The sequence below is a fragment of the Euleptes europaea genome, chromosome 4, assembly GCF_029931775.1.
Source record: "Euleptes europaea isolate rEulEur1 chromosome 4, rEulEur1.hap1, whole genome shotgun sequence".
NCBI classification, from domain to species: domain Eukaryota; kingdom Metazoa; phylum Chordata; class Lepidosauria; order Squamata; family Sphaerodactylidae; genus Euleptes; species Euleptes europaea.
In genome coordinates, this window is record NC_079315.1 from 383782 (window position 1) to 401120 (window position 17339).

A 17339-nucleotide genomic window follows, 5' to 3' on the forward strand; every position below is an offset into this window, starting at 1 on the left:
TTCTACTGCTACAGGCAGACTAACATGGCTACCCACCGTGATCTATCTCCATGGCGGATAGATCTAACAAAAAACCACTAGTCGTGGGAGCTAAATGGGGAACCCACCTTGAGAGACAAGGTATCTGAATATAAGATACAATGAGCCTGTTTTCAGGCCAGCTCTGTGGGGTTCCTGGGTGCATCCTGCGGGCTACTGTGAGAAACAGGATACGGACTGAGGGGTCTTCCTCGCTGAGCTCTGGGCTTCGGACAACCTTTCCCCCCCCTCCCCCCGTTGCGCCATGCCTTTTCCTGAAGCTGCTCTGGCCACCTCTTCCCGTGGGAGGCCGTGCCCACCCCGGGAACATCCAAACCCAAGGAGTGCCCCGCAGGGCCAGGCCAGAGGCCCGCCTTGTCTGGCACCCTCCCCCATCTGGCACCCTCCCTTAAGGTTGCCAGCCTCCAGGCACTAGCTGGAGATCTCCTGCGCTATTACAACTGATCTCCAGCCGATACGAGATCAGTTCCCCTGGAGAAAATGTCTGCTTTGGCAACTGGACTCTATGGCATTGAAGTCCCTCCCCAAGCCCCACTCTCCTCAGGCTCCGCCCCAAAAACCTCCCGCCAGTGGCGATGAGGGACCTGGCAACCCTCCCCACCCCCCAGGCAGTGGCTGAGCCAGGGCCCTCTTCCTCCTCCGCGAGGGGGTGGCCAGGATTGTGCCCCCCCCTTGCTGCAGCTGCCAGCATTCCCACCCAGTGCCAGGGGGAGGCTGGAGGAGCCTCAAGGCGGGGGTCTCTTCCTTCCGGGGCCCTGAGGCGATCCTCCACCAGCACTCATATATGTGTGTGTACATACACACACACACACACAGGGATATGGAAGATTCAAGGCTAGGAAATCGCCCACGACGAACGAGGGAGGGGGCTGTGCCATCGCGCGGGGGGAGGAAGGAGGAGGGGAGGGCTTGACTGGGGGGGGTCAGGAAACGACCTCCCTCCAGGCCAGGTTGGCCAGGGGTCCTGGAGGATGGGGGGGGGGTTTGGCCTTCTTCTGGGCGTGGAGTGGGGGGGTGTGGTGGGGGGGAGGGAGTTGTGAATTTCCTGCATTATGCAGAGGGGGTTGGACTAGATGGCCCTGGGGGGTCCCCTTCCACGACCCTCCAAAAGCGTCCCCTGCGCCCGTCGGACACCAGGCCGGAAGCTGCCCCTCCCCCACTTCCGGCCTGGGAGGAAACGGGGAGCGCGTCGAGGTCGCCGGGCAGCCGTTCCCCCGCCCAGCCGCCCGCCGCGCATGCGCGACATCCGGGCGCCGCGGCGCGTCGGCCGTGCGGTGGGGACGTGGCAGCCGCAGGAGCAGCGAGGCGCGCGGGGAGGGGCGGGCGCTTCCGGCCGAGGCCCGTTGAGCGACAGGCCCAGGAACCGGAAGCCGGCGGCGGCGGAGGGCCGGGGCCCGTGACGGGAGAGGCGCGCTCGGAGGCCGCGGCGGGGACCCTCCGGCCCGGGGCAGGCGGGCAGGCGGAGGCCGGCTGAGGTGAGCGGGAGGCCGGCGGGGCCTGGAGGCGAGGCTGGAGCCCGGAGGCCGCGGCCGGCCCTCGCCTCGACTCCCCGGGCCTCGAGCCAGGCCCGTCGTCGCCCCCGCCCCCCCCCCCACAGCTGGGCCGCGGCGGTTCCCCGCCCCCCCCGCCCCCCCCCCGCCCCCCCGCCCGGACGCGTGAGAAGAGTCCCCGTCCCCCCCCCGCCGCCCTTCCCTGGCCCGCATAAACGTGTTCCGTGTTCACACGGGTAAAGGCGGTTTTCTGAAAGGGAGGCCCCCCCCTTTGGAATAGGGATGGGCATCCAAGCAGGGCCCCCAAACCAGGTCTTGGGGGGCGGGGGCGGCGGCGGCCTTGAACACACACAGAGCTGCCTGATACTGAACCAGACCCCACCCCCACCCCCACCCCCACCCCCACCCCGTCCAAGTCAGCACTGTCTGCTCTGACGGGCAGCGGCTCTCTCCAGGGTCTCAGGCATCCCCAGTTAATGGGACATATAGTTCAACTGCGGAACTCCCTGCCCCAGGATGTGGTGATGTTCTGCCCCTTGGGAGGCTTGAAGAGGGGAGCGGACACGTTCGTGGAGGATGAACACCGGAAGCGGCCTCGTACTGAGCCAGGCCCTCCTGGGGCCATCGAACGTCAGTCTTGTCTACGCAAACCAGCCACGGCTCCCCAGGGTCTCAGGCAGAAAAGGGGTCTTCCGCATCACCTACTTGCCTGGTCCCTTTTAGCTGGAGATGCCGCTGGGGATTGAACCGGGGTCCTTCCGCATGGCAAGGAGATGCTCTGCCACTGAGCCACGGCCCCTCCCCAAACAGACCCTTGGTCCATCCGAGTCAGTATCCTCTACTCAGACCAGCAGCGGCTCTCCAGGGTCTCGGGCAGAAAAGGGTCTTTCTCATCACCCACTTGCCTGGTTCTTTTAGCTGGAGATGCTGCCAGGGATTGAACCTGGGACCTTTCTGCATGCCGAGGCAGAGGCTCTGCCACGGAGCCACACAGCCCCTCCCCTTCCACTGCGTGAGGCTCCCTCCCAGTGAGTCAGACTGCCGGCCTGTTGGTGTTGCCTGGTCTGGCTGGCGGCAGCTCTCCAGGGTCTTTCATATGGCAAGTGGAGTGGCTGGGGATTGAACCTGGGACCTCCTGCTGCAGGGAGCCCTCGCAGGGCCCTCCTCCCCTTTATGCATATGATTTTGGACAATTACCAATAAAGCTGTCAGAATATAGTGGAAAGGTGGCATTCAGGGGAGAAACTTAAGCTGAGTCCTTCTCATGGACACCTTAGGTTTCCTGTGTGGAGGGAATACTTCTTGCTGAAAGTGTTTTACAAGGCAAGCCAGCGTGGTGTCATGGTTAACAGCGGTGGTTTGGAGCAGTGGACTCAGATCTGGAGAACCGGGTTCGATTCCCCGCTCCTCCACATGAGCAGCGGAGGCTAATCTGGTGAACTGGATTTGTTTCTCCGCTCCTACCCATGAAGCCAGCTGAGTGGCCTTGGGCTAGTCACAGCTGTCTCAGCCCCACTCACAGGGTGTCTGTTGTGGGGAGGGGAAGGGAAGGTGATTGTAAGCTAGTTTGAATCTCCCTGAAGTGGTAGAGAAAGTCGGCATCTAAAAACCAACTCTTCTTCAGGTAACTTTCCCCCTCCTTGGCAGCCTAAAGTGGTGCAGCCAAAGGAAACTTTCCTTCTGTTCGATTTGCCAAATGTATAAACTGCACATGACAAGTGAAAGGGAGGTTAAACAGTCCTGAAAACTGGGTAGGTAGACATCCCGTCGCTGTGTTTTAACGCCCATCCCCCCCATACTTGAGTGGGCTGTCAGAGTTAGTAATGACAACCCTTTAGGGTTTATAGACCGGTGTCTGAGTGTTCAAAGGGTCCCTTTTCTTAGAGGGTCTGTATGGCAGCCTTACAAGGTAAATCAGTATTGGTATTAGCCTATTACATGCGTGACACTGAGGCTGAAAGAGGACAGGTTGCTTAGTATCAGCTCTCTGGTTTGTAGCTAAAATGAGATTTGAACCAGAGCTTTCTTGACTCACCTAGCTGGACAGATCATAGAGGTATTCATTCCCTGTTATTATCTTATCTTGCTTCAGCTCCTTGAATTGGGTTCATGATGGTGACCTACATTCCTGCCACCTGGTTTTCGCGATTTTGTTGGCTTTCTTCTCTCCCCCAGTTTCTTGTGCCCTGACACATCCGCAGCTGGTTTGGAACCCAGTGGAAAGGTCTCCCCCCGGTTTGTTTGTCGTTAAACCCAAAGTCCCCTTTCTCAAAGATTTCTGAAGCCTGCTGTGGTCCGCTGTTATTTCTTTTAATGAGCACATGCTTAGTTTGACTTTGTAATTTCCCGGGGGGGGGGGGGACAGCTGTGTTAGTCTGTGGCTGCCCAAAAAATTGTGGCATTTTAAAGAATAATGAGTTCATTAGATGCTATGAGGACTGTAGTGTGTTACCATTAAGAACGCTAACTGCTAACCTTAATTTGGGTATCTAACTTGAGAGCCCCCTCCCCAGGTTTGTGTGAATAGTAAAGGTCTGGCTACTTGTATGGCCTTCCAAGTTTTATTAGATAAACTGGTACTTTTACCTTCAGTATGAGAAGTACCAGTATGTAGAATGGAGCAGTGTTTTTATGGCTATGGGTCACTTCTTTGGTGGTTTGTAAAGGCCAGAGAGCTTGTGCTCCCAGTGTAGAGTGGCTGAATGTAGTGCAATAAAACTAGTGCAACAGCCGGGGACGCTGCGGTTGCATCCTTTTGAAGCTTTAGCAAGTTAGATAATGTTGGAGAAGGAGAATGTGAGGTTCGGACCATTGAGTACAATGAAGTATAAATTGGAAAAGGATGAGGGTGTATCTGTTATCTCACACACATGCTTGCCAAACTGTGACGTCACAATCCACAAACACAGGTATTAACTCAGAAACTTAGGTCTTGGGGTATCACCCAAAGGTCCTTAAGGGGTGAACACTTCTTGATATAAGCAGTCTTATGTTGAATCAGAGCATTGGTCCATCAAGCTCAGTATTGTCTGCTCTGAGTGGCAGCGACTCTCCAGGGTCTCAGGGTGAGATCTTTCGTATCACCTACTATCTGATTCTTTTGACTGAAGATGCCAGAGATTAAACCTGGGACCTTCTGTATGCCAAGCAGATGCTCTGCTGCTGAGCCGCAGTCCCTCCAAAGCGCATGCATGACATAGAACCCATCCTGCTTGAACCATGATAAAGGTGGAGAAAGGAAAGTGAAGAGGAAGCAGGCTGCAGAAAGAGCCCACGCAGCAGATGCCGGCCATGGCAGGAGTGTAGCAAACGACAGGATGCCACCAGCTGTCCTTCTGGTGGGAAGGGCCCATTCCTCACGTTCGCTTCATTTGCTTGCCAGGATGCAAAAATAATAACTGAGTTTTAAGAACTGAAACTGGCTTAGCTCCTTTTTTTCAGGAGAGGACAGTTTTATACTTGTGTGCATTGTAACGAATTAATTCAGTCACAACATTACCGCTGACTGTGGTCCAGCAACTGCTTGTCTGCTTTTTTTTGTTTTCTGTTGCCTTGGCGCTCTCTGGTTCAGCCCCCTCTGGATGTGGAGTGATGGCCAGAACGGCTCTTTGTCAGTTCAGACACCACTCCAAGCCATTGGCCGTAGTGGGATGTCTGACTGGAACCATTTGGGCCCGTGTATTTTTATGCTGTTCTGTCTGTTAATGGAAGTTTGCCAACACTAACGCAGTCTTCTGTTGTACCCGTAAGTCTGGGCTGTAGGTCTTAATATTGAATGCCGTTGTGAATAGAACCAAAATAAACAGCACAACGGCTCCAAATAAACTTAACAACAATCTGATTCTAACCAAATATTTATATTATAATGAATGCCTTAACAATAACAGCTGATATATTGTGAACACTATATTATTATATATGTTACACCAATTCAATACTAGTTATACAATTGCAGAGACTAACAGTTACAAAGACTAACAGTGACAGATAACATGTTACATATAACACATTCTCACTGTCTGCCAGTCCACTAGTGACAAGCTTGTGAGAATGTGTTATAAGTAACGTATTATCTGTCACTGTTAGTCTTTGTAACTGTATAAGTAGTATTGAATTGGTGTAACATATATAATAGAGGAAGGCACTGGCAAACCGCCTCTGTTAGTAATATTGTCGAAGGCTTTCACGGTCAGAGTTCATTGATTCTTGTAGGTTATCTGCGCTGTGTGACCGTGGTCTTGGTATTTTCTTTCCTGACTTTTCGCCAGCAGCTGTGGCAGGCATCTTCAGAGGAGTAACACTGAAGGACAGTGTCTCTCAGTGTCAAGTGTGTAGGAAGAGTAATATATAGTCAGAAGGGGGGGGGGTTTGAGCTGAATCATTGTCCTGCAAAAAGTACCCTTGCGAGGACAAAATCTGACACTTTTAAAAGAAGGCCTTCATCATCTTGGTGTGAATTAACCTTTCTGCTCCCGATGTTGTGGAGAGGAAGACCAGTGATGAATACCCCATTAATACTGGGGATTCTTAATGCTGCCAACTTCCTGAACGTTTAATACAACTGAATAGGTGCATGACTTTAGCATATTGTGAAATTAGTTTGTAAAATGGATCACTCTTGTAGTCAAGCTTTAACTGCTTTTAGCATCTGCAAATAGTAAAGTCTCTTACCTCTAAGGAACTGTTTTCATAGATTTTTAATATTTCCATACTTGCAACTAGACTGAAACGTACTATAACAACGCCTCTCCCTCCTCCAATAGTTCCTGTTAGTAAAAGAATTCCTCCTTTTATTTGGTACATGATAGCAGAAAGGCTAAATTAGAAACCAACAGAGGAGGACTTGGAAAGGCTAGTAAATGAACCTCTGTTCCTCCTAAGATTTTGGAGTGATCCCCATTTTCACCACTGGGGATTGGGCTGGGGCATCTGTCAGTGGTTGAAGCTCCGCCTCTTCGTTGGCGTGTGGGCATTGCAGCTTCTGGAAAAGGTTTGCTACCACTGTGTCCATTTTTTAAGGCAGCTCATTTTACAGTGGAATTGGTAGTGCGATTTTGTGCGCACAAAGATTTCAGCCTGATGGTGGAATTCTATCACGCGATTCCCTGGGAGAGTGATCTGAAAACGTTAATTGCCATTTTAAAACTGCCAAACCTGCCTAATTCTGTATTGGCAACAGTGTCCGTTTGTTGTCACTAATTTTATAAAACAATCTTTAGAAACAAAGTTTTTTCAAGGGAAAATAAACTACTGAAACATTTCCCATGTAGCAAACGGGCAGGACAATAAAATAAACGCATAAGACCATGCGCTGCCCAGCATGCTGACAAATTGTTAGCTCTTCTTGAGTTTCAGCCTTTACAAATCAATAAAGCACAGATGTTTTACCTGCATTCTGATCTCTCTAGTTTTTTTTAATGGACAGGTCCTACCCGTCTGCTACATGTGGAGATGGGGGTGGTGATGGGAAAATTTCCAGTAATCTATTTTCCCTTGAAAAAACTTTGTTTCTAAAGATTGTTTTATAAAATTAGTGACAGCGAATGGACACTGTTGCCAATACAGAATTAGGCAGGTTTGGCAGTTTTAAAATGGCAATTAACGTTTTCAGATAATTCTCCCTGGGAATTGCGTGATAGAATACATCTGTGCTTTATTGATTTGTGAAGGATGGGAGGGGGAATACAACCACAAATACTCCAAATTTAAAATCATGTTATGAATTTGCCTGAAGGGCCATGCAAATCAAAAGAAAACCAGAGTTTAAATTCTTATAAGTCCTCTCAAATAGTGGATTTATTAGCCGCCTTTCTTTCCTATGGAACTTAAAGTGGCATACTATTTATAAATCATTTATAAATAGATAAATCATTATAAAAACAACAATAATATAAGCCCATACAAAGTTACAATTTAAAAACTCCAGTTAGGACTGCCAATAAATAAAAGCTAAATCAGTCAAATGCAATCCTCAATAAAACTGACTTCAACTGCCTCCTGAAGATTGACAGGGGGCCAGGCATGCACCTCCTTGGGAAGGTTGTTCCATAGTTGTGGGGCTGCCATCAAAAAGGCCCTCCCTCATATGCCCACCACATGAGCTTCTTTGATTGGTGGGACAGCCAGGAGGACCTCTCCATGTGATCTGAATTGGATGAGTTAGAGTAGTTCCTCAGTGGAACAGGCTTCCTAGGGAGGTGGTGAGCTCTCCTTCCCTGGAGGTTTTTAAGCAGAGACTACATGGCCATCTGTCACCAATACTGATTCTATGACCTTAGGCAGATGATGGGAGGGAGGGCATCTTGGCCACCTTCTGGGCATGGAGTAGGGGTCACTGGGTGTGTGTGTGGGGGGGAGGTAGTTGTGAATTTCCTGCATTGTGCAGGGGGTTGGCCCTGGTGGTCCCTTCCAACTCTATGATTCTATGAGATATTGTAATCTCCATTAGGGATAGGGAACTAACATGTCCTGCAAGTGAAGCCATGCTGAGTGGCGGTGAAACTGTGGCGCCTCTACAGAAGACAGTCAAATTTAGTTGAAATGGATGAGTCCATGGTGTGGCGTGCGCAGTTCCCAGGGAGTGTGAAAACGACAGAGCACTTACATGAAGAAGAATGTTAGGATTGTTGTACTCAATGTGTTTCTCTCTCCTTCCACTCCCGCAGGTGAAGACTAAGTTGGGGATGTGAACACCATGAGCGTAAACCAGCAAGCTCACACGGGGCCGCCTTACGGGCAGCCTCAGCCTGGGTATCCCGGATATCCACAGCCCGGCTATGGAGGGCAGCAGATCCCAGGCATGGCTCCCCCTCAGTATGGTGCTTACAACGGTCCAATGACGGGATACCAGCAGATGGGCCCTCCTCAAGGTAGTGTCTCAGTGGGGTTTAAAGGGGGGAGCTAGCCTATTTGTGAGGTTAATCCTTTTTTTCTCAGTGTTGCTCTTTGCCTTCCAGCCCTCTGGGGCATCCTCAAGATAGCTTTTGTAATGCAAAGCAATTCCCACTGATCAATTGGGATAATTTCCCCAAAATTCTGCATCCATTTGATAGTATTGGTCTTTACTTGTTCTGTTTCTGTGTCGAATTTCAGCCATAGCTTGTGGATTCTGCCAAGTAAATGATCTTGGTGTTTTGTTATAATAGTTTCGATTTTCTGTTTGTGCCCTAAGCGCACCTGTTTTAAAACAATTTTCTTTTAGTCTTGATCTTAATTGTAAATACGTTAGCCAATGTAGGTCCTTGTTTTCTTTTTTAAGGATTGATAGTTGCTTGCCTTCTCCAGGTTCATTAATAAGATCCTGATAGGTCAAGTAGTTGTGGCGTTTCCAGATGGATGGCTCGTAATAAGCTTCACGTGGAGACATAAGAGCGGATGGAGATGGACTTATCCTTTTATTAATCTTTATTAGAAAGACCGTTGATTTTTCATGCTTAGACATTTGTGGGTGTTCTTGTACTTTCCAGATTGACTGGGAGTGGAGTGTCGTTGCCGTTCAGCGTCACAGTTGCGCATGGATGTTAAGAGGGCTGCCTTGTGCGCTGCTGCTGCTGCAGCTCCTTTATCGGATACTTTCAATAAGGCTGCAAAGATTAAATTAGGTGTTGGCTGCTGAAAGCCCCTCTGCCAGATTTGGCAGCCTGAGGGGAAAGAGTTGAGCCCTTGGGAAGGGATGGGAAGGAGGCTACGGCTGTGGCGGCAGAACGTGCCAGCAAACCACTCAGAGATGCCGGGGTTGGAGGGAACTCATTTCTGGCCAGGACTTGAAATCTTGGAAGAGGGCTGGTTGGCTGGTCTCGTGCCTTTGCTTGTGTAAACCACAGCAGGGAGCATACAGGGCGGCGTCTCAGCTAGGCTCGGATTAAAGGTAGTTTCTCAGACATGACAAGCTTGCCACGTTCAACGCGGTTTCTCCATGCCTAACACAGCAGGAGGGTAGGGTTGGTGCGCTTGTCAGTCTGGGTCATGGGGGTGTGAAGCCAGGAGAACTGGTTTCTCTAGCAGGTCTGAACGGGCTGGGCTGCTGAGCTGCTCTTCCTCTGCCACTCCGGTGGTGTCCTAGATCCGTCTCTTGTCTTTCCTTCTTTTTTTGAATGTAGGCCGGACACCTTGCTTAATTTTCCCTCTGGGGCGTAAGTATTTCCCTTATTGAGGGGAATGTAAAAGTATAAATTCTGGTATTTGAGGGCAACCTTTATTCTCATTAACGTAAACTTTTTACACTGCTTGTCCCTGAAGTCTCATGGCAGGAGGCTACATAGCATTTAAAATAACCCCAGCACTACAAGAATTCCTGTGTATCCTCGGGTAGTAAATGCTTGCCCAGATGAGTATTGTGTTTCTTCTGTAAATCGTTTAGATCAGTCGTTCCCAAAGTGGGCAGTTACCACCCCATGGGGGGCAGTGGGCCACTAAGAGGCAAGAGGGCAGCAGGGGGGCGCTAGAGGTGGGGCCTTTCAACTGTGTTGTTCACTAATTTACAATAGATCAAGCTATGGCACCATGCTGGCAAATTTGGTGGAAACTTATCAGAATTTTCCCCCAGACTTTGAAGTGCTGGTACCACTGGATCAAGTTCCATCAGTTTTGTTGAATATATTTCAACTAAAAAGTTTTAATTTGCTTTTGAATAGATGTGCAATTAATTGTTACTGTTTTGAAATTGTTATCTTCTTTAGTGAGTCATGCAAACCCCTATTTTGAATAATGCTTTTTATAGGATAGGGTAGGGGGGCGCTGGGGTTGAGTTTGTGGAACCAAGGGGGCGGTGGCCTGAAAAGTTTGGGAACCACTGGTTTAGATTTTGCACCGTTGCAACAAAATTTCAAAGGTGGGAAGTTGCTAGGAAGTGTTGCTATGAAGCGTATCAGATACCAATAGGAGGTTGTAGAAACTTTCTTCCACGGGCTTTGTTCCTCTACATACTTAATACTTTAACAATTTCTGCTAATTTATCTGAAACAGTTGTTATGCTGGATCCCCTGTAAACTCCTTTTAAAAAATTGGCGTGATGTTGGCTGCTTTGCAGTTCTCTAGCACAGGGGCTGCTTTTAGCAACAAGATACACAGATGGGTCAGAAGATCAGCAGTTTCACAGTTGCGTTCCATGAGAGCGCTTTTGTCTAGATTCATGGCGGTGGTGATTCCAATTGTTAGCAGAGCAGTCCGTGTGCTTCTCTATCACCCCATGCTACATTTGTAGCTTTAGCCATGTTCTTCTGCTGTGTAGAGCAGGGATACCCAAACCTGTTGAGCCTGTGGGCACTTTGGGAATTTCAAGAATGAGAAGTGGGTACAGCTGTAAAGTAGTGCCGTGTGTGTGTGTGTGTGTGTGTGTGTGTGTGTGTGTGTGTAAAATGTTGTTAAGTTGCAAGCCCAGGCATCCACCTGAGATGGCAGCAGCTGTTTCTGAAGGGGTGTTCAAAGGTGATGCCTCCTGAATTCTTCTGAAGCATCTCTGGATCCAATGAGGAAAGGCGGCACTGGTTATTTGCTTTGGGGAAGAGGCAAATGTCTGCCAAAGCACCCTGCTCCCCACAGGTGCCGTGTTGGGGGTTGCAGGAGTAGAGGTTGTGTCCTGTTAGCAGAGTGTTGTTGGAGGCACTGTTAAACTTGTTGAGGTACTTTGATAGACATAGCTGTCTGGAGTGTGTATTTTTGAAGGAGCTGGGGGAGAGTCACACATAGACACACTGGAACTCTGCTCTGTCTCTGCTTCGTGACTGGGCATGTGTGTTTTTTGATAACCTGACTGCAGAACAGCAGCGAACATCAGTATTAGAAGGGCTCCTGTGATCCTTTTGCTTCTTTCCAACTTTTCTTATTTTCCTTCTAGGTTACTTTCCTTCTCTGGGATTTCCTTCTAAGGGCTCTCCTGTTTCTTATGATTCTGACACTTCTTTCGCACCTGATTTCATAGGTAAATGGTTTCTTTTCCATGCGGTGTCACCTGTAAGAAAAGACCGTTTCTGATGTCCCCCACGTGGACATTTCATTTGAATGTTGCAGCCAAGTGATATAGAACATAAAGCCCCCAATGTTTCATTGCAGGGGGTGTGTAGGGGTTATTTGGGGGAGCATTTCAAATGTGATGAATTTCCTACACAGAGTCTGGGCCTTCATAGGTTGTGTAACCAAAAGGTTGAGAAAAACAAACCAAAATGAACAAAACACAGACAGTAGAAAAACTAATACTAAAATGCTTGGTCGTATGGTCTGGCCTGCTGCTGTTCGACATGTATGCTGGAGGCTGCCTGCCTCTGGTATATATAAAAAGTCGCAGGAGCATTAGAAATACAGCTTAAGATGGTTGGTGTTAAGTAATCCCAGTACTCATTGTTTGCGAACCTTCTTGGGCAAATAGCAATTGCAAAAGATTTGCCAGGAAGGAACTGGAATGCAGTGCCTTGAATAGCCTGACAAGGAAGATTGTTCCTTCCACACTTCATATGTGATGTGTAAGGCTGATAGTTTGTCAAGGGGGCAACCAAGGCCCATCACTAGCACATTGCTAGCAGAGAAGCACGGCTGGCGCAAGAGGGAGCCATTTGGTCTGCTGTCTCATGCTCACTGAATCACCTGTGTGGCATGGGGGGGGCCCTCTGTTCACAGCATCAGCTGGTCCAAGTTCCCCGGGCCAGCTGAGGGGAGGCAGGGAAGATCTGCCTCCTCCAGCCCTTTCTGCTGGTGGTGCAGAGGAATCACACTGGGAATGTTCTGCTTTTGCCAGTGAACAAAAGTAATTTCTTTAGTTTCCATCCTTAGTTGTGCGTATGCAAAAAGCAAAAGTGCTGTCCACGTGGAGTGGTGAGTTTTCTGGGTAATTGGTATATGATCTCCCGTTCAATGTCTCTAGGTTCTCTAAGAGCTCCTCCCACATCTGGAGCCCCGGTTCCTTCTGGACAGCCTGTCTGCAGTCAGTTTGGGCAAGGAGATGTGCGCAATGGGATTCCTGCTTCTGCGGTCCCCTTGCAAAGGTAATCATGGAAAAGTCACCCGAAAAAGGTCTACAGTGATCACCTTTTTGTTGACAAACTTCTTTTTGCTCCGATACCCAGCAAAATGGTACATTTTTGGTTTTATGCTTTTCACTGTAACTGCAGCTATGCATCTTTTAACAGGCAAGTGGTATACTTGGAGAAATTGGAAGCTTTGGCAAAGGGGCTCAGCCAGCTTAAACAAATGTGTTTGGTTTGTCCTTTATGGCTTCGGCTTTACCTGCCTGAGGAACCGTCTCCTTCCACATGGTCCATCCTGACCTTTCAAATCATCTGAGAGAGCAAACCGAAAAGACTCAGATGTTTTGACAGCTGGGATTGATCTGGGAATAGGGTAATTTTAGCTTCTGTATGCATATTGAATTTGAATACATTTATTGTTAATTATTTTGAGTAGGGACAGTAAAAACGGAGACAGATTTCATGAACTTGAAAGTTGAAACTTAACCTGTGGGCCAAACAGAGGGCTGAGTTTCACAAATGTTTTCGTGCCCCTTGAAGAGCTCCTGTTTCTGGTGAGGTTGGGGGGGTTTAGAAGGGGGGATGTTTGAAAAAAAGCAAGAGCAGTAGGGGTGGAAGTAGGGAGGGGAGCACATCTGGATTGCTCCCAGTGGACAGAACGGAGCGGGTGCAGAGGAGAGCAACGATTAGGGGCCTGGAGACCAAGCACTGTGAGGAAAGGCTGAGGAACTTGGGAATGTTTAGTCTGGAGAAGAGGAGGTTGAGGAGGGACATGATTGCTCTCTTGAAGTATTTGAAGGGTGAATCTCCCCTACCAGGTAAGTATGATAAGTCAATAATAAAAGCCAGATGTTAACTGCTCTACAGTCCGATGTCAAGCCTGAAACAACTGCCTCGGTTGCAAAATTTTTGGTAATGTTACTGAGATGGGGATCTTTGAAGCCTGCCTAATATTTCAAGTTTGCTGCTGTGATGTAGTTTATCTAGAGACTGGTCAATGATCATGATTATCATTGTTTATTATATCACAGTCTGGCTGGATGGTTAGATTATTTTAATCTTTTGTTTAATCCCAAAATATGGTACATTTTATATATTTCATACTTAATTGTATACTCTGTAGGGGCCCTAGTTTGTTCATCAGGGATTTGTGTGATCTGTTTTCGATCATGAGAATCTGTATGAGCTTTCTTTTGTACTATGCCTATTAAAGGTTATTGAAAGGTATTTGAAGGGCTGTCACTTAGAGGAGGGCAGGGAGAGTTTCCTGTTGGACATGAGGAAGAAAATTCTTTTACAGTGAGAGTAGTTCAGCAGTGGAATGGGCTGCCTAGGGAAGTGGTGAGCTCCCCCTTTCTGGCAATGTTCAAGCAGAGGCTGAACAAGGACTTGTCAGGGATGCTCTGGGCTTGATCCTGCAAGTGGGGCTAGATGGCCCGTATGGCCCCTTCCAACTCTGTCCTTCCATGATTCTGTTTCCTCCGCAGACCTTCTGCTTCCCAGCAGTTCATGCTTGGCACAGCACCTGCTCCTGTTTCCCAGCCAGCTACTTTCCAGTATGTGTCACCTCCAACGAGCACACAGCAGCTGACCAATCATATGGCAGGAATGCAGATAGGCAGTGCTTCAAATTCAGCTCCTCCCCCAGCTGGCCTGGGCTATGGTGAGTTGTTAGAACGTCTGCATGTTGTTCACACAGTCTGAATTAGTTTTTCTCTTTTCTTTTCTTTTCTTTTCTTTTCTTTTCTTTTCTTTTCTTTTCTTTTCTTTTCTTTTCTTTTCTTTTCTTTTCTTTTCTTTTCTTTTCTTTTCTTTTCTTTTCTTTTCTTTGGAGAAGGGATCAGTGCTGCTGTGGACAGATGGCTTCTTCACTTGGGAAACATAGGAAATCTGGAAGCCTAGATATTGGAAATCTTGCTCGCTGAATCTTAGTTGGATTTGAGTATTAAAACTGCAAGATATTAGTAGCCTTTCCATTATGGCTTTTGCAGTGATTTCTGCAGAAGGGCTTGTGAGCAGGGGAAGGCTGTGTGGGTGGTGGCAGTAGAGCATAAGTGTGTGTGGGGGAAGGGGGGGTGAGTGGAGGGGTGCAGCGTTGGCAGTAGGGGTGGGTGGGCACGATCTGCCTAGGGCCCCCCAAAACCTGGAACAGGCCCTGGTGGTACAAGAAGCTCTGGAACCATGTTGTGGTGAACAGACATGCACATCAAATGTAAGAAACATTTTATGTAGTTTAGGACACTTCCTGGCCTCACCTGTTGCCATGGGGTAGCTACTGAGATGGTGTCTGTTTCTGATGGTTCTTTTCTTTGAGGTGTGGCATACATGCTTCGTAACTGAGTCTTGGGAAACTACTGGAGACATGTTGGTAGAGGGTGTGAGTTGGTATGTGTGGGGAGAGGACAGATGCCTTTACTCATAGTTAAAGGTGAGCGGGAGGTGTGACTATGATTTCTCTTCTGCTTCTCAGGTCCCCCTGCGTCAGTTCCACCTGCCTCAGGAAGTTTCAGCGTGACTGGATCTGGCCAATACGCATCTTACGCCAGCCAGGGGCCCCTTCCCCTTAACCTGCCTCATGGATTGCCTCCTTCCAGCTTGTCTCACGGTCTTCCCATGGCACAGCCGTCCATATCCGCTTCTCCATCAGCACTGCACCTTCCCTCTCAAACGCCAGGCTTTGCCCCACCACCGATTTCTGCCCCGGCTGGGCTTCCCAATTACCCTCCCGCGGCTGGTGCTTCAAGGCCTCCGCCGATGCAGGGTGCGTTACCTGGACAGGCAGCTGCTGGGCTGCTGACTTCCCAGCCCAACCATGCGACTTCCCCGCCGCCCCCTATGGCGGGGCCGCCCCCCGGACCGCCAGTGAACAGCTTGCAAGGACCACCACCTCCTCCCCATCCTTCCCAACCAGGATACCCGCTGCAGCAGAACGGTATGTTTCGTGTACTGGGAGGGAAGGTTTGGTTGGCGTCTTCTTGAACGCCAGCCATGTTGGGTGGGATGCACTTCTCTGACGTGTGTTGAGTAGCAACCAAAACGGATAACTTAGAGAGACCTGGTAACACATTCCTTGTGTTGCATCAATGTCTTCGTAGGATTTGAATCTTGGTTCAGGGTTTTACACCGAGGCTTCTTCCTTCAGCTTTTAAAAGTTCTTCCAAGTATAAAGGGGTGAAAATATTGTCAAAGGCTTTCACGGTCAGAGTTCATTGGTTCTTGTAGGTTATCCGGGCTGTGTGACTGTGGTCTTGGTATTTTGTTTCCTGACGTTTCGCCAGCAGCTGTGGCAGGCATCTTCAAAGGAGTAACACTGAGAGACTGTCCTTCAGTGTTACTCCTCTGAAGATGCCTGCCACAGCTGCTGGCGAAACGACAGGAAACAAAATACCAAGACCACGGTCACACAGCCCGGATAACCTACAAGAACCTATAAAGGGGTGGTTTGGTTTGTTGATCGCCAGCTGCTGTCTTCCGCGTTCGAAGGAGAGTTGCTTTTACGGTTGAACATGCTTTGCTGCTTATCCCCGTCCAGGAAATGGATCAAAGTGGTGCTTGTAGCTTTCATAACCAGTCTTTGCTCCTTTCTTGGAAGGTTCTTTTTTAAACAAATACGAATCATGTTGTGTGTTGATACACATGAAGCAGCCTTAAACTGAACCAGACCTTTGGTCCATCAAGGTCAATATTGTCTACTCAGACTGGCAGCAGCACTCCAGAGTTGCACGCAGGGAGGGGATTGGAACCTGGGGTCTTCTACATGCTAGACAGCTGCTCTACCATTGAGCCATGGCTCCCTGACTAGATTGGGATGATTGTCAGAGCGTCACTTTAAAAGTATTTGTCCTCAAACTGGAGAGAGACATCATTTTCAGAGCGGAGCCCCAAACTGGTTCCTGAATTATTTCAAAATCTTCAGTTCAAACTGAAACGATTAATTTTGTTTGAATCCTCATTTGTAATTGTTGTTGGAAAATAATGACCGTGGCTTATAAAATGTGCTTTCTATTGAAGGTGTAATGATTTTTGCATTTGTGGTTTTCCAGGGTCCTTTGGGCAGAACAGGGCCCCCCAGCCAAACTACAATGCAGCCTACTCGGGGCCGACAAATTACGGGAGTCAGCCTGGCGCTCCGCCCCCACCCAAACGTCTCGATCCAGACTCCATTCCTAGCCCAGTAAGTTAACTGTGCTCATTTCATAGACCAGCCTGTCCTGGAAAGTAAACCAGGTTGAAGAGCCAAACAAGAAACCTATCGTCTCTGTGTCTTCTCTCCATTTGCTTAATCTTGATTTTTCTTTTACCAGAAAAAGGGCTTGTTTACTACTTTTTCTGTGCATGCGGGCCGCCCTGGCCGTCTCCTGAGACGTGCTCACACAGGCAAACAAAGCATGAATTGGATGATCACATGTAGTTTGCAGCAGTTCCTGTGAGCACGTTGTCTGGGGAAAGGTTGCAGGAACTGGTGTGTGATCATCTCGTTCAGAAGTCTAGCTTGCTTGTGTGAATAGTCTGAGAGTGCACACATGCGCACAAAGAAATCTGATTCAGCCCTTTGTGCGCACTGATTGCATGCATGAAAGGTTTCCAGTCACGTGTTTGGGTTCCTGCCAGCTGACTGCTGACTGTTATTCCACATTGTGGTCTTAAGCAGGATGAAGATGCTGACTGGTGTCCGTCACATCATGTGCAAAACAGGGGACGGTGCAGCTTGGTGGCCTGGATTCAAAAGAATGGCGTGGGAAGTTCTGTTCAACCGAGGGAACTTGAGAACCTAGATTTCTTCTGCTCTTCCCACCCTGGTGCCACAGGGCACGATTGCAAACCTCTTTTGGAAGCAAGGGGTGTTCCAAAT

The 17339-nt window shown here is 48.8% G+C and overlaps 1 protein-coding gene across 1 annotated transcript in view; it reads left to right on the forward strand.

Annotated features, from left to right (window-relative positions):
* The first annotated feature begins 1502 nt into the window (after positions 1 to 1502).
* Positions 1503 to 17339, forward strand: part of SEC24C (SEC24 homolog C, COPII coat complex component) — a 39535-nt gene continuing 23698 nt past the window's right edge. Inside the window, exons 1-7 of the mRNA XM_056848254.1 lie at positions 1503 to 1514; positions 8195 to 8398; positions 11365 to 11448; positions 12385 to 12505; positions 13975 to 14150; positions 14958 to 15419; positions 16531 to 16661. Of these exons, the coding sequence (XP_056704232.1) occupies positions 8224 to 8398; positions 11365 to 11448; positions 12385 to 12505; positions 13975 to 14150; positions 14958 to 15419; positions 16531 to 16661 (1149 nt within the window). The 5' untranslated portion in view covers positions 1503 to 1514; positions 8195 to 8223. The remainder of the gene's footprint in view (positions 1515 to 8194; positions 8399 to 11364; positions 11449 to 12384; positions 12506 to 13974; positions 14151 to 14957; positions 15420 to 16530; positions 16662 to 17339) is intronic.